Source organism: Brassica napus, chromosome C6, assembly GCF_020379485.1.
Source record: "Brassica napus cultivar Da-Ae chromosome C6, Da-Ae, whole genome shotgun sequence".
Classification (NCBI taxonomy): Eukaryota; Viridiplantae; Streptophyta; class Magnoliopsida; order Brassicales; family Brassicaceae; genus Brassica; species Brassica napus.
Window position 1 is genome coordinate 32,706,951 of NC_063449.1, and position 17,824 is coordinate 32,724,774.

The window sequence follows — 17,824 nt, forward strand, 5'->3', positions numbered from 1 at the left end:
CATGCCTGGCAACAAGCAGAAAGCGGACATACTAACCAAGGCACTTGGAAGGATTAAGTTCAAAGAAATGCGAGACCTTATCGGAGTTGAAGAAGTGAAGAAAGTAGACTTCAAGTTTAAGGGGGTGATTGTTGGAGATAAACTTGAAGTTTGAAGATAACTTAGAGAATAAGTTATCATAATCCTATTCGAATTATGTTTAGGATAAAATAGGTTTTACTAATATATTTATGATAAATATATCTCTATATAAGAAGATGGTGAGTTGTGCCATGAACTTGTGAGATTAGAGATTATTTGTGAGAGCTTAGGTTTTGAGTGGTTTTCCTAAGTTAATAAGAAGAGAGTTCTTATATAATCTTGAGTGTTCATAAGCTAAGCTAATATTTAGCACATCCACATCTTTTGAATACTCTTCTTGAAAGTATTCAAAGATGGTTTCGTATCCAATAGTACTTTTTGTCGACTATGGTTTCATTGATTAGCCGAGCAGTCCACAATACAATTGGTATCAGTTTTACAATAAAAAAAACCAACAGAACATAAAGCAATATGGAAGATTCATCGTTCTACGCGTCTCTCATCGAAGACACATCAAACGACATGCGTCGTACATGCGGGGGGGGGGGGGGGGGGGGAGCGGCTTTGCTAGGCCGCCGAATTGCTCCACCAAAGCGAAACCTCTGAAATCGCTTCTTGAAGTCTTTTTTTGTTGCCGCTAAGCCTCCTTAAAATACTGATGTCAAATGAAGTGTTGCTTCTCCTCGACCGCCTTCCACCTTCAATCATTTTAATTTTATCTCAAACATGAAACAACGTCGTTTTGCTCATTCTAACTGTTGATTAATGATTCGTTAGTCAAGGTAGTTTTTTCAGTTATTAACGTAAGTTTGGATAGAAAATTTGAATTATAATTAAATTTATGTCATATTTGACACTGTATAGTTTGTGTAAATTATATTTGGCACAACCAAAATTGTTAGTTCAAAATAAGCCATTTTTTGAGGAAGCACCATACCCCACTGGTTAAGGTTTAAAAGCTTCTATATCCAGGTCTAGGGTTCGAACTCCAGACTATGCAATTTCTTGCAGATTACCGAAAATCCAGGTTTCAACTTCCATAGATAGCGATTTATTAAGTTAACAAGGAATCTTCAATATGGTGCAAGTAAATCTGGTCAGGAATGGATCTTCATATGACGGTTCAGATGATGCAGTTAGGCGTAGATCTTCATAAGGCATGTAGTATTGTCGGTTGTCGATCAACTATCTAATTTTTCTCATAAATCAGCGTTATAAAAAAAACAGGCCCTTTCCACAGATGGATCTTTGTGAATCAGCCCAGAAACGCCTTCTATATATAAGTAGAAAGACGGAGAGCGGGAGGTTTGAGAACAGATCTTACCCCAAATTCACAAAGGCGATCGTTTCAACAAATAGGTTCCAATCGTAAGCGTCTCAAAATTTTCTCGATGAGCTCTGCCGGAAACTCGCGCAGTCTTTTCCAAGATATCGGCAGTAGAAAGTTTGGTAAGATAATATCCCTCACTCAAAACTGTTTGTAGTTTTGAATTAGATTTCATCTGATCGATCTGTCACATCAGAATTCGTATGTAAAGGTTGTTTAGATACAGACTAGATCGCATCTGACCGATCATGTGGTAATTAAAAATTTTATTCGTTGTATATATTTTTCACTGTCTGAATTTTTTTCGTAAATTTGGTTTTTTTTTCCTACCTTTTTGCAGTGCATTCCGTACTCGTCATATTGGACACTGATCATATCTCAATCCCTAAACCGAATGAGGTCGAACATAAAGTTAGATTCCTTTTAAGCGAGAATGGTTATCATGGGAGCGTGTCGACTAGGGCTTTCTATAGTGATAAGAATCATTTCTCTGATGAACTGGCTAACGAATATTGTACATCTCTGTTGATATACCATGCCAGGGGATAGAGGTTCGAGGATTCGCATGATGATAATAGCAGGGACACGTAGCGATGAACCAGTCTATGTCCTGGTGATCTCTAAAGGCAAAAACTTAGAAGAAGACGCCAAGTTCTCCACTGTTCGTGAGCTTTTGGAAAAACACAGAGATTTCCATCTTACCGTTGTAAAGCCTGATACCGTCCTAAGCTTGTGAATCCGTGGTAGCTGTTCTGAGGTCTCCTCAGCTTCGGTGTTTTGCTTTTATGAGCACCCTGTCTAATATTTAGACAATACCCTTCATTTTTAGTGAATTTTGAAGTATTGCTGTAAGACAATGACAAGTTGAAATGGGCATCGGTCAACATATTCGTCAATCAGTGTTCATCAAATACAGACAAATAAATATAAAGAGTGACCCAAAAACAATGTAATATCTACTATGAAATTGTGCAACAAAAAGAATACAAAGAATTAGAATGAAAAATATTGTAAAGCTCATGTAGTATTGAAAATTGATGGATATTATTCTTTGAAGGTTTTTCACAGCACATTAAAAATCACTTAAAACTCTATTTTATTTTCTGTTCACACTAAAAAAAAATTCTCTAATTAATACACTAATACAATGATGTTTACAAATGAACATTTATTTAAAGTCTACATTGAAAACACAAAACAACACTTTTTAAACAAAAATAAAACTTTAAAACCATACTTCTTAAAAAAAAAGTGAGTAATTGCTATTTTTGACTTATGTTAGTCTGTTGATCACAAAAGTCAAGATTATCTCAACATTGTTATGAAAATTGTGGATTGCCATTAACCAAGACAAGAAGAGATGGCCCATCAGGTCACGACCAGGTCCAACCACAGCCGTGTCCAAGAGGAGAGAGAGTCGGCGGCTGAGGAGAGAGAGTCGGCCTATCCTTTGGCCGACATTAGATATATGATGTTTTCCTTTTCTATGTTTTAAATCTTTTCCTATTTCATGTTGTATTAGGTTTTGGATAATTTTCTTTTTCCTATTCCTTGTAACCCCTATATAAGGGAACACTTTGATGAGTAATAATATACAGACACACACGAAAATATTCAGTCTAAAAACCCTTCGTTCACAACACGTTATCAGCACGATAGTCTCTAGACCCTGAGACAAAACCCTAACCTAAAATCCGTCACACATAAACCCTAAATCAGGTGGAACTTCAAATCGATCTATCTCTCCAACCCCGGGGAACCAGAAGACGAGCCACATATCAAATTGAAGCTCTGGACGAGACGAATCTATCTGCGAAAACCGTTTGTCAATCCGATCTCAGACGCGCCCACACTCGCAGAAACAACAGACCGCACCGACTTAGTTCTTTGGAACCCTAATCCGAACCAACAAGATTTTCTAGCCAATTTCAAATCATGTTGAAAGATAAGTTTATCATACCTCAGTTATTTGATGATAACTTGTTTAGAATATGGTGTTCATGTAATCTAATACCCCTTTGTTTTGTTTCATGAGCTGAGAGGAATTGGTGCAACAATGAGAGCACACATGAGTGACCAGACGCCAAACCGTCTGAAACAGCTCGCGATCCGACAGGAGCCAGCGTCCGTCCGCGTGAAGGATAGAGGTTCATCAGTTCTCTTGGTGGTCCGGTTCAACCCTTCAAACAGAGGTATACCGTGATCTGAGAACCTAGAAAGAACAAACCCTAAAATCCTAATCCATGATTATGGACTCCTTTTGTTCTTGATGAAACCCTAAATTGATATAACCTAGAATTGATCATCTCATAAATCACTAGATTAAAATCGATTCCCTAGAACATGTTTGATTGTTTGATTGTTTCTGATTTGAATTAAAGAAACCCTAAATTTGAAATCGTAATCCTAGAAACCCTAAAACCCTAAAATCGGTTTTGACTTCATCTGATCTATTGATCATTGAGGTTTCTAAATTAATTTATTGATTGATGATCTGAGATATTAGGATTGTTTGATAGATTGATTGATAGATCTAAATCTCTAAATTCGAAATCCTTAAGGCCTTGAAACCCTTAATCGGCTACTTGAAAGTTTTAAGATCCTAAATCTCGTTTTGATTTCCTAAAGATTTTGAAATCTTAAATCTAATAAAAGTTTTAAAAGATTGAAAGTTTAAAAATGGTTTTTGAATGAGAGTTAGGTTGCTAGATTGATTGATTCTAAAATCTAGTTGAAACATTACCAACCTTGAAATTGGTAAACTTGATATGTATTGTGTGGCATTGTGTTTTGTCATGAATCATATTGGACGACCGTAAAGTCTAATGCATTGCACACACACGGGGACTTGTACCCTTGAAGCCTTTTGGCTTAGTGCATATCTATGTAGCCATGTGGCCAAGCATCCGGATGGTTATAGAAACCGGATTGCATAATGATCCAATCCTTAGGATTGTTGTATCACATAAATACCGTGAAGCTTAAGGCATCACAATGTATGACCGTATGGTCTAAAGAGACATCATATCTGAATGATCATGCGACCTTGTTTGTATATCTCATGAACCGATCTTTAAGATCGTTGTATCACAAGACATGGCCGTGTGACCTGACTCACACCATGATCGATTGTTTTCATAGATGCGTAAGACTTGTTTGTGGCCGAGCTTGTTAAATATCATGCGGCTACATGACCACATTGTGAACCTAAATCTTAAAATGACAATGTGACTCAGATATCGAAAAGGGACTTGGTGATACAATCACCAAGGACAACAATGAGAATGAATTGGTACAGTATTCCATCATCTCATTGAAGGTCTAAAAATCAGTACATCACTATGAAAATCCACTAGACTTTGGGGATGCTTTACAACATAGAAATTACCACCAGAAAATGGTGTTGATTCCAAAGGCTAGAAATGACTAGAAGAATCTAAGATTCTTGGATTACAAAGTCATGGATGAGTACAACTCAGTCTTGTTTAAGACAGTCTCGATGCTGAGACTTTGTGGTGAAGTAGTAACCAAGGAAGAGTTACTAGAGAAGTCTTATTCCACATTCCATGTGTCGAAAGTCATACTGTAACAACAGTATAGAATAAAAGGCTTCGCCACTTATACTGATCTGATTTTCAAAAGGACCAAATTTCGATACGACTAGTCTTATTGCATTATGATTGCATTCGTGTTTACTTTAACCTAAGGATCATTCACGATTTATATGGAATTGGTTTTAAGTTTATTAAATCTTGCCTGATCTTACTTAAACATATGAATGTTTTAAAGAGTTGCCAAAAGGGCATAAAACCAAGTAAGAAATCATGAATGGTATAGAAAGCCTAGTAGGAAACTATGGCTAAGGCATTTGCCTATAAGGCATTATATACACCCAAAGAAATGTGGTCCATTGAAGTTATAATGAATGGTTTCCAAATAAGAAACAATGGGCAAGAAAGGTAACAAAGTTCCTTCAGATCTTTAAGAATAAAAACGCCTAAGACCTTTGAAAGAAAGTGGTCGAGACTATACCGATGATCTCTACTGATTTATACTATGCTAATGATCAGTATGATAAGATGCAAGAGATGTGGTGACCATATTAAGAAACACCACAAAATTTTACACTATATGGCATGATAGGATTAGCCATCCTAGTATAGAACTTGATGCAAAAGATTAATATTGAAAAGGCATAGAGTTATCCCGTAAAGATCTCACGTTGTGAAACATGTACACATAGGGAAACTCATTAGGCTTAATTATCCCAAAGCACCATGACCTTATAGTATGGTCATGAGGGGGAGGGAGGATAAACCCATGATCAATACTACAAGTTCGTGTACTATGGTCTAAACACCATGATACATGGCTCGACCATTACTAGACCATAAAGGGCCATTACCCGGCCAAAGAGAGGCCATGATACAAACGGCCAAACCAAAGAGGACATCACCTATAAATAGCTTAGCCATGACTTGGCCGTGACATGTCTGAATAGTGCAGGCTTGTCCGCACACAGTCCACGACTTGGTCAAAGAAGCCGAAGAGACTATGAGAGACAACGGTCTGGCCGCAAAGGCCATAACCGGCCGGAAAGGCCATTACCTATAAAAGGTTCGGCCATTACCTATAAAAGGTTCGGCCATTACCTATATGCTTGGGGACATTATGAATATACATGTACAGAATGATAATAAGCATCAGGCCATATAAGTGAGCATAGATATTCCCATCTAAAGAATGAATACGGGTCATTAAAACCAGACAAACCATCTTAAGAGATTCTGAGATAAAACCACCACATACATATATGTGCCGTCTAAGATGAAACCTCAGAAGAGGATTGGGAATATATGTTGGATAGGAGTATTACTTTCTCCCCGAATTCAAAGAAAGCTTGAGCCAAAACATGGGTGATTAAAATAGTAGCCAAGTACGGATTGCATGATCAAATGGATCCGACTATCCAAACATTAAAGGAGAAAGATTATAAGCTGGATAAAGAAAGAGTAAATGAATGATAAGAATGGTTTTAACCATCATTGTCTTGGCAAGATCCTCGGACTATACATTATGATATAAGACGTCCAAAGAAAGATAATATAAAGGTAGCCAATTGAGAAGCTAATCGAAATGCCAGACACTGACCCGAAAAGAATGACTAACCAGCTTAGCACCAAACGAAATTTAAAGTCCTAGAAGAGACATAATCAAGTTGTTATAGAGTCTATGCAAGATAGACCAAGTGTTCCATAAGAGTAAAGAAACTCGGATAGAAAGAAAAGGTGCATAGACAGATCCGAAGTCATGATAAGAGAAACCATACCAGACGTAGAGATAAAGGCTGGCCAGCTACACATCTAAGGTACCAAACCAAGTAGTCTTGGGACGCCAAGCTGCTAGGTAACAAAGGTCCTGGATAATGAAATCTCAAAGTGATCAGATCATGTCTGGAACATAGTGGAATCACATGAAAGTGTCGACACACACATTTGTATAAAGATACATAAGAGAATAGCACTTGAACATAAGCGAGGATCATGTACCCATGAATGAGTACTCATCATACAATCATAGAATCATAAAGATTATAAAGAATAGAAAGATAAACGTGGAGGTTCAAAGTATAAAGAGAGATGAGCGTATTGGCCATGTACATATACATAAACGCCATCTGATAAACCAGTGAAATAGATGGATCTTGTGAGATAAAGAAACCGTGAGAGAGGACACATGATCACGTGGCCTAGAGTGTCTATGTCTTCATATTAACAGCATTAGATCATAGCTTGTTTACACAAGGTACTCACAGAGATCAAAGGAACAGATTATAAGGAGATGAACTCCTATGTGGTGTTTGCTGCTACAGATTTTCGATATTAAACCAAGTCTGGTCATAAGAAAGAAAATAGATACACTAAATGTAGTAAGCAGCATATGGATCACTGGATAAGATAAGATAAGAGAACAGCTTTGTTCCTAAGCTGATTCATGGACTGAAGCAAAAGCAGCTGCATAAAGTATATAAAAGAAATTGATCACACATGATCATTGATCTTGGAGTTGTGTAAAAGACAATCCAATAACAGTCCATATACATATGAGAATTTATAAAGAAATTCCTTGTGCTTATACTAAACCTAAAGAAGGTTAGTAGATATAGAATGAAATCTATGTGGGTGTCTGGCTAAAAACGTCTAGCACATCAGCTAAGAGCATCCGGCTCTCTGACCAAAAGCGTCCAGCCCTCAGGCTATAAGCATCCGGCTCCTTCTACCAAGGACGTCTGACTCATATCCTTTGATCACGGCTAGTATAAAAGATCAACCAACAGGTTGTAATCCGACATCAGATCCCTTAAGGATCCAGCATAGCAAGAATAGTTTACTGCTGCTGTATAACCTGCACAAGACTTTGTCGTGAGGTTAATAGGAGATATTTGATCTACCCTTCCCGGTCGGATACCAAAAGTATTGTAAGCCCGTGGAGTCAAGATCCATGACCTAACAATATATATTAAGCGTGTGATATGATCCACAACAACTAAAGGTCATGAGACGCCATCATATGGCATTACCTAAGGCAAAGGAATCAATGTCCACATCCATGAGTGTGTCCGGCCTAATAGCCACAGCAATAATTGATATTGAACACTCATGAAACAAGTAGTGAACATGTATAGACAAGGTCTATGACCTGAACATAGATCGATCAGATTGAAACATGGTCGAATGATAAACCATATTTAGTATGCTGTCCATAAGTACTTGGTCTGTCCGACCTAAGTAAAGGAGTTTGATAAGTAGACAGTCACGTCTAGACTATGGACAGATGCAAACACGTTTTTCAAAGACCAACATGTGATTCCCGAGGACAATGTGGTTCACATTGCTTAGCACACATGCTTTAAACGGGACACTCAATGTCAAAGGACATGAGAAACGACCTAAGAGGTCTAAGTGGTCTTAATTACGGTGCAGTAATGAAACTGGCTGATTACTCCCTTCTTACACAGACAGGATAGATCACGCATCAAGATGCGTAGTATGTAGAACCTACACCGAGGTTCACATCAGGGGGAATAGTGCGTGTTGTACTCTTTTTCCTTCATCATGGTTTTGTCCCACTGGGTTTTCCTGATAAGGTTTTAATGAGGCAACATTAAGCGTACTACAAATTCTATATGCGCCAGTTGAAGGATCTTCAGTGATGCCTTCATCAGGGGGAGTGTCATGTGTTGTACTCTTTTTCCTGTCTACGGTTTCCATTTTTCCCACCTTGGGTTTTTGGTTTTCCTAGAAAGGTTTTAATGAGGCAACATCGTGCATGATACAAATCCATATGGTTATGGCATCCAAGGGGGAGTGTTATGAACATTGTGGATTGCCATTAACCAAGACAAGAAGAGATGACCCATCAGGCCACGACCAGGCCCAACCATAGCCGTGTCCAAGAGGAGAGAGAGTCGGCGGCTGAGGAGAGAGAGTCGGCCTATCCTTTGGCCGACATTTGATATAGGATGTTTTCCTTTTCTATGTTTTAGATCTTTTCCTATTTCATGTTGTATTAGGTTTTGGATAATTTCCTTTTTCCTATTCCTTGTAACCCCTATATAAGGGAACACTTTGATGAGTAATAATATACAGACACACACGAAAATATTCAGTCTAAAAACCCTTCGTTCACAACAAACATCAAAAAGTCAAAAGCAAGAAGACCTTTGGTTATAAGACTTCAATACTTACTTCAAACGACTAATCTTAATATAACTAGGGATCGTCTCTTTTTGCCTCTTGCTTACTAATCTATCATTCAGTTTTTCAATGCATTTTATCTTCACCAACTCCTCTTGTTTTGTTTACATTTATTTTCATGTTCTGTCGTTTGATTTGACTTAGTTTTGGCTTGTGTAATAATTTAATTCTGCTCATTCTTCTTTCCTTCTTTATTGATTGATATTTTTATCTCGCTTAGCTCTGTGTTGCCACTAATTTGCTCGAATCATTTTTTATCATCTGATTCGTATTCTTTTCATATTCATTAACTATTGTCTCCAATCTCTTTAAATCCTAAAAATCCTACGTGTTCTTTTGTTTATTAAATCACATATTAAATATCGTTGAAACTGTTTATTTATTCTAATAAATCCTTACGTTTATAACTAAGATGATATGAATAAAAGACTGATTATAATTTAGTTGAAATTAAAGTCTAAAGTAGAAGTTATTAAACTTGCAATCCTTCTTTTTGTCATCCAAGATAGCTTTAGTCAAATCAATTATATTGATTTAGAAAACCCATAAGCTATTTCAATCCCAAACAACCAAAAAACAGGTGCATTTGTTATTGACGCTGCGACGGGTTTCCTTTACTATAAACATAATTGCTTGTCACAACTGTTAATAAACTCAAATGTGTTTACAAAAGCTACCCATATAAGAGATTCATACTCATTTCTCTTTCTCTAGTCATCTCCTATGTTAGTAGCTATCATAATACAATCATCATACAAAGGATATATCTTTTGGTTCCATATTGAACATGCAAAAGGACTGTTTTCTGCAGACTCCGTGATCACTGAGTATTATAAATATCAAACTCTGTCTATGGTCTATTTATATGTTGGGGAAAGGCCTTGAAATGTAGCTTCCAAATATTGATTTCCAGGTCAACACATTGCATGTTAACCTCCACAATGGGATCAGCGGATCTGCAGATACTGCTACATGTCGAGTCGAACGCAGCTACACATATGTTCCCTGCTTGTGCCTTTCATTCACAATCTGCAATTCTCTCAAGAACCAGAATCAATGTTAAATGAGGTAAAAGTTTTAGAGTCACAACAGACTTTTTATAGCCAAGCCCAATAAACCAAACACCCAACGTAACATCCCCACTTGCCTATTTGTGCAGAAAATGACTTGATCATTATATAGTAGCACGAGAAGTTAGATGGAGAATGAGGTATGAATGCAAAGTAGACAAAACAGTTAAAATCTTACTGATTATGAGAAGTATAAGAAATCAATTCTCTTGAAATGGCGTATAATTGTCCAATAGCGTGACAGAAGTACTTGTTCTTGTTCTCACCAAACTTCCAATTCTAAATGTATATATAAATCTATTAGAGTTATTGTCAGCGCTCTGTTGCTATATTTGTTAGCTAAAATAATTCATCCAACATAATAAGAAAAAGAAACCAACGAAATTGTAAAGCTGATTTTGCTGTCCTGACACATTGCAAGCTTAGTGATTTCACTGTCAAAAGCAACAAACTCAGCAGCCATATACATCCGAGACATTTATTTACAAACGGTTCCTAGCACAGAAAAAAACATATTATTATGTTACGGATGATAAGTTTGATGCATAAATACAGTTTAGAATTTTTTTCAACTGAACATTTGTGCCTATTGAATTACCTTACAACACCCACTGCATTGTGATTTTGGCAAGTTAAAACTGAGAATCAACATTGGAGCTTGCGTTAGCATTTGGAACATGAAATATAGCACCATATTTCATTGACAATAGCTGTGCAAAAGAACTCTGCTAGTAAGGTAATCGTGATTAGTAATTCTTTACATCTTAGTGTCATGCAACTTCAAAACGATAGACACTTACAATCGACGGCTCTCAAAGATGGACCACAAACCATCTAATGATATGCTTACCTAGTCGTATAAGTAATTCATGTCACTTCCCTCCCACGGGTAACGTTGCTGGTGCAGATCAATCCCCTCCACCTCTTCCTCGTCATTAGGATGCTCTGCAATATACCCTCTATAAGGTTCAAATTTATGTCGCTAGAATTATCAGAGAAAGAAATATAAAGTACCCTCCAAATCTTCTGGAGCATCGACATTTTCTTTATTCAATGATCTTCATTCAACCTAACAACCATCAAAATAAAAAGAATGAGAGGCACATAATCTTCAAAATCCAAGTTTAATGAATGGAAAAAAAAACTCAGGAAGACAGAAAATGTCAAACACTTCTTTTTCTTTTGCTTTTTTGCTCCCGTAAATGAACTGTCAAAGCCATCATTATTTGCAGGAAAAAAGATTAAACAAAGCAACTGATGAAAAGAAACAAATATGTTTCACAGCACATAAACTCTTCTTGAACAATCAGACAACAGATAGTATGTCTCCTGTGTGACTCAGCTGAGTCCTCGATGACATCCTGAACGACAAATGTCTTCTTCTTTTTCTTGGTTAGATCAAAGGGTGCAAGCTAAGGATGACCAAAGAAAATTAAAACCACACAATCATAATTTATCAGGCAAAATAAAAGAACTGATGATGAATTTATTAAAGATGGGGAGATGTAGAGACTAAAGAAGATAAATTGATTCATGGAACTCAAAGAGCCAATCTGTGTTTCTTAGATGAGTCATGAACCGATGATTAAAAATTGAAAACCCTAAACTTCCATTGAAGAGAACGCTTACAGACCAAAGAGGTCTATTTGGCCTTTTTTTTTAACGAAATCCATTTCAAAACGTGAGTTATAAAATATTTATTAAATCATTAGATAAAAAAATTAAATGTGGGTCCCACAGAGAAAACCAAAGAAGCAAAGGTTTCCGACCTTCATAAATATATATTAGTTTCGGCAATTAATGTACAAAGTATCGTTTAGTTTAGTGGTATAAATGTTGGTATTTATAACTCAATAATCCGGATTCTAGCCACTGTATCATTATATTATAGATTTTGTTTTTGTTGCTAATGTCATCCGAGAACAGGTGGTCTTTTATATATAACACATACATTAAAGGACATGCAAAAAAATAAGAGTTAAGTTGTACAATTGAAGAGTTTCCGGACAAACTAAAACTTAAGGGGAAAAAAACATACAAACACTACTGAGTAACGTCTTCTTCATCTCTATCAGTTTGAGAAGCTGTTGGTTTCTCCGACACTCTCACATTATATTTCTCATACACTTTTTCCCTGCTCTCCGACCACCATGTCTCAGCTTGATGTTCTCCAAATCTTCTTCGGCTGCAAACAGAAACAAAACCTTTAGCACATCAATCACACTTACTAGTAAAAACGTGTAAGCCAAGAGTGTGAGACAAATGTTAACCTGAACCGGACTCTTCTAAGATCTCTAGTTCCATCATGGAGAGCAACAAGGGTTATATACACGCCGGGCTCATACTGTTCTATCCACTCTGCTTCTACCTGATCAGTATTGTTGTCAGCTCCTGCTTGGCTTGAACCATTGTTATGGAACTGGAAAGGCTCGTGTCTCTCACTGATTACTGACCCGCTGCTGCTAAGCCGTGGGTCTAAGGGATAAGCGGTGTTGTTGTTGTTGTTTCTTTCGCCGGCTCTAGGTGTGTGCTTTGGTGATTGGAGATTGGACCAAGATGAATTCGCAAAGGCGAAGTCAAACGGAGCAACTGAAGATATAGAAGAGGTCATTGATTCTGATCTTGAAGAATGGAAACCATTTTCTTCAGGGAAATGGAAACCGTTCTGGTCTAATCCGAGTTTGATGCTCTCACCAGGAGGCAACTTCTCAGCTACATCCTTGAGCTGCCAAAAGTTAGCTTATTAGACGTCAAGTTTCTTGCAGTTCACAAGTATATTAATAGGCCTGGGGTTTCGGTTAAATCAGGTGGGGTATTTTTGGCTAATACGCATCGGCCACAATCCCACCAAAATAAACCAAAAAAATTGGTTCGGTTTGGTTTTCGCTTAATTTTGGTTCTATATTTATTAGGAAAATAACCAATTTTTTAAAAAAATTCACTTAGATTTTGGTATATATTTTTTTTTAGAAAACTCGGATATTTTCGTTTAAATTCAGTTTGTTCGGGTTTTTTTGGTTTATTCAGTTATTTCGGTTATTTTCATTATGACTCAAAATTTTCTGTTTTTTTTTTAAAACCAAACTCACCAAGACCGAACCGAAAAACCAAAATATTTCCAAAAAACTTTCCGAACCAAACCAAAGTCAAAACCGAAAGTGAAAAAGAAATTCGATTTCAAATCCGCAGGGCTACTGAATATATATCAAAACAGATTGTACCTGCGCTATGAGCGACTTTATTGCTTCTTTTGCGGCTCTTGATTTGGCAGATTCCTCCTCTGCCAATGCTAAGGCTTCCTGAGTCTTCTTAACCGAGTTCTTGAGCTCTACTTCTTGGAGTTCACACTTCTGTGTCAAGCTGTCCACCTAGATCCAATGAAAAAATAAATAAGAACATGGAAGCAATGCAGGAGAAGAAGCAAACAAGCATGAGTCCCTTTATGCATACCTGTGTTCTTAACTTAATAATCTCCTGATTCAATATCTCATTAGTTTTCTTCATATTATCTGCTACACCCACCGGGAAATAAATTCCAGAAGTCGAAGGCATAGGAGTAGCAGAGCGAGGAGGACTAGACCTCCTAGAGAAAGGCGACACCGACCGAGAGTTAATACCTGATGGAGCCTGAACTAGCTTCGGAGTAGACCTTCCTATGTTAGACTGCACCGCATCTTTCAGCTGCATCAAAGAAGGCAGCTGAGAGTTGCGACCGAGCGCAAAGTTATCACTCTTCTTCCCTTGTTTAGCAGCTTTGCTATCCAACTGCTTGATCAAATCCATATTAGATGCACCAAACTTAGCTAATCTTATCTCAGACTTATCCAACCTATCTTTATTCTCCCCCGAGAGACGAGGCACAACGCTGTTCCTTCTGCTCGTCGTCTCGCTTATCTCAGACACTTTGCTGAGCTTAACATAACAAGAGTCGCACACACGGTACAGTCTCCCAGCGCTTGGAGCCAACGCAGCTCTGAACGCTTTCTTGGAACTACACGAATGACAATGCACAAGTCCACAGTTGTAACAGTTATGCCGTTTCCTTGTAAAGCCAAATGCAAGTCTACAGGATGAGCACTGAGACTGCTCAGCGCCAGAGACCCATTTGTGCAGACATATAGCTGCAGTGTAGTTTGATCCGCAAGCAACGTACTTAACGTGTCTGTCCTTCAAAGCTTCCACGAGAGTTGGTACTTTTCGATCCTCTAGATCACCGTGTCCTAGTCTCCCGTTAGCTCCTTTACCCCATGTGTACACTTCATTACGAGAAGTCAAGGCTGCAACATGATATGCTCCGCAAGAGATCTCTTCAACGAACTCGCTTGCGAGCTTGTCCTCCACCAAACACGGTAGCTTCCCGTCTGTCTGTACATTCCCGAGCTGGCCGTACACTGTACTCCCCATCGTGAACACTTGTCCAGACGTTGTTAAACCAACCGTCAAACTATGTCCACACGCGATTTTGTGGAAGTTGTAATCAATCAACACAGGGACACACGTTGGTTTAAGACGAGGGTCTTTATCACCGTGTCCGAGACGGTTCTTGTCTCCATCACCCCAAGTGAAGAGCTTCCCAGAAGACACAGAGCTCGAGTTTGATTGCGTGACGATGATCTCCACAACAGCAGCAGTGTGCCAAACTCCACACGAAACAGCTATAGTTCTAAGGCCTGATAGAGACTCAACTTCTCTCGGATACTGAACCGTTTCCTTGTCACCGTGTCCCAACACACCAAACGTTCCATCTCCAAACGTGAAAAGCCTCCCGTGCGATGTCACCAAAGCGGTATGCCAAGGTCCACAAGTCACAGAAGCCACGTGGAGTCCTTCGAGAGGACCAGCGATTCTCTTCGGTATCCAGTGGCTTACATCAGAGCCGTGACCTAGAAGGCCAACGTTATGCGTGCCGTCGCCCCAAGTATAAAGCTCTCCGGAGAGAGTAACAGCACAAGTGTGGAACTCTCCACAGGCGACGAAGTCACAAGCTGTGAGAGATTCAACGAGCCGTGGGTGAAACACATCTTTGCCAATGCCATGACCTAGTCTTCCTCCAGACTCTTCACCCCAAGTGAAAACCTCTCCTTGCCTCGTCACAAACGCAGCGTGCCTCACACCGCACGCGATTTGATGAACGTCTAAGACGATGTTTGACTCTAACGGCTTCGGGACAAGGACATCTGTTCTCGTGGTTAGGTAACTTGCGTTCTTGTCAATCCCAACTTTGACTACATTGTCGCATATAACCTCACCCCAGATGTACACGTCACCTAGAGCATCGGAGTCATCTGCTCCAGAACCGTGACTAGAACTGCTTTGTGCGCTAGAGACACTAACTCGGAAACCATCTGAACCAGATACCTTTGTCTGCATCATTTTGGTGTCTAACGCAACATGTGATTTCTCAGGCTCAGTGCTCTTGGGAGAAGGAACTGGATCGAAGTTAAAGGGAGTCCCAGGAGAGCTGTGACCTTGTGAAGCGCTCGCGGAACTGCTGCTTTGACTGCTAGATGTCACGTCTCTGCTGGCCTGGAATATATACCATATCAAACATGATCAACCAAAGAGTCCACAACATATAGACACAAAGAGTCGCTTGCTTTGAACACTTACATCAACTGAAATGTTTCCGCCACTCCAGCCATCAATCTTTGAGCGACCGCCTTGCCCACCTGATATTAATGTTTTGAGACCTCCAATCCAAACTTCAGCCTCAACCTTGTCCTTACAAATCTATTAAGAAGTAAAACTGTTATGCCTGGAGTTAATTATCAAAGTATCGGTTTCATGATGACTAACCAAGTCAAGAGACTTCTTTTTTCCGTTGTATAAGAGAGAGAAGGATAAGTAATCTTTCTCCGGGCGAAGATAGCGCTGGAAAACAGCCTATTGCAAAAGATTGAAGGGTCTATTAGATATGCTTGAAAGGCCAAGAGGAATCCTTTTCATATAAAGAAATGAAGAATGTCTTACAGTTCTTTGCCCAGGTACAATTTTAGATACAGAAGCTAACTTTAGTCGCTTTTCACCACTACTTGATATCCAGATCAAAGATTTTTCATCCTGCACACAACCAACACAAACGATCGTAGTTTTCTCAGATGAAGCGGAAAAAGCATAGCACAAAGGCAAGCTAAGCTGTTGAGGAGAAAGCAACTCACACTAGACAGTCTGAAAGGATAAAACTTTGGCTTTCCTTTGCGACCATATTTCAAAAGCTGAGTACCCTTCTTCAGTGTATTCAATGCCTGCCAAATGGAAAAGAAGCGCCTAAGGACACAATAAACTAGCTACAAGTAACATCAGTTGCCGCTTGAGACAGCATATTTCCCTTGCATCACCAAGTAATCAGTTTCAATGGTCATTTTACACAAAAGGAGCAAAACAGAACAACAATGTGATGTATAGCTTCCTGCTTCTCCATAAGCCTAAATGTTCACTAGAGAACCAGATTCAATACAAAAGCTATCAAAGGACAAGTTCCACCAATAAACAAAGGAAAAGACACAGATAAACCCCTAAACTAAGCTGAGGATTAGGATTTCAAAGAAGAAAAGTAACAGAGAGACATGAGATTTGCTGGAACTGTTACAACTTGAACAAACAAAACTCCAAAAGTTTTCAACTTTGAGCTTCATACTACTACTACTACTTCAATCGCTAAAACCTAGCACTCACTTTGTGGTAACAGGAATTGAGATATTTTCTACTGGATAGAACAAAAAGTCTTCATCCCAAAATCGAAATCACAGTGAAGAAGATAAGAGAGACTGACTTGTTCAAGGTTGTGGTCAGCGGCATTACTGTAGGACACGAGATCTGCCATTCAATGTGAGGCAATCACCAGAACGACACCACCCTCTTCGATCCTGACCGTTCATCATCTATAACTATGATAAACAACAGCCCCGGAGCTCCTAGCCGCCGTGGAAACCATCAATTAAACCACCCGTTGCAAGCAAACGTGAACGTAAAGCTTAAAACTTTCGAGTCGGGCACTGCCTCTTTTCGGCTTTATTCACTTCCCAGATCTAACGAGACTTCTCCTATATGGTAAAGACCCGAAACTTTAATCTACACACGATCTTCAGAAACCAAGTTTGATTTTGGCAAGTGCTGCTTTCGTAAGCTTGTGACAAAGCAATTAGCCTTTCTGACGACCTAACCGGAGATGACAGTGGTGGTGAGAGAGGAGAACCCCGACGGAAAAGCAAAAAGGAAGAAGGAGGAGTCAGAGACAGCGATGACAAAGGAGGAGAGAGAGTATAATACGAAGTTTTAATAACATTTTTTTTTTTAATAAATATAAAGGGAAACTGTTTCTTTCTTGGTATATTAAATGCTTTATTCTGTTTTCTTTTGTTTTTCTATTAAATAATTTTTACTTTCTTAAAATATATATATAGCGGAGGAATCCCCTATGAGATTATTTTGAGGCCAATGAAAAACAAAAAGAGGCGTTCCCCGTGCATCTAAACTATTAAAACTGAAGTACAAATTTGAAATAACCCTGACTTTTCCTAAAAAATTACAATCTCATGTCACTGAGTAATTAAGATGTATTTATTTAAAACAATATATAAATTAATTAT

At 38.5% G+C, this 17,824-nt stretch overlaps 1 protein-coding gene across 1 annotated transcript; it reads right to left on the bottom strand.

Annotated features, from left to right (window-relative positions):
- Positions 1 to 12,150: 12,150 nt before the first annotated feature.
- LOC106386150 (PH, RCC1 and FYVE domains-containing protein 1) lies at positions 12,151 to 17,499 on the bottom strand. Its single transcript, XM_013826042.3, has 9 exons — positions 17,008 to 17,499; positions 16,394 to 16,480; positions 16,206 to 16,295; positions 16,032 to 16,118; positions 15,846 to 15,965; positions 13,686 to 15,761; positions 13,457 to 13,603; positions 12,506 to 12,960; positions 12,151 to 12,420 (listed from the first exon to the last, which is right to left on the bottom strand). The coding sequence occupies exons 1-9, from the start codon at positions 17,056 to 17,058 to the stop codon at positions 12,279 to 12,281; spliced, it is 3,255 nt and encodes a 1,084-aa protein (XP_013681496.2). The 5' UTR covers positions 17,059 to 17,499; the 3' UTR covers positions 12,151 to 12,278.
- Positions 17,500 to 17,824: the final 325 nt, after the last annotated feature.

Bases quoted from the DNA above. Each gene is read 5' to 3' on its own strand.
- LOC106386150 (XM_013826042.3), bottom strand. From the start codon at position 17,058: ATGGCAGATCTCGTGTCCTACAGTAATGCCGCTGACCACAACCTTGAA. The intron at 16,296-16,393 runs GTGAGTTGCTTT...GGTTGTGTGCAG, and splicing joins ATCCTTTCAGACTGTCTAGT to GATGAAAAATCTTTGATCTG. The intron at 16,119-16,205 runs GTAAGACATTCT...CTTTTGCAATAG, and splicing joins TTGTACCTGGGCAAAGAACT to GCTGTTTTCCAGCGCTATCT.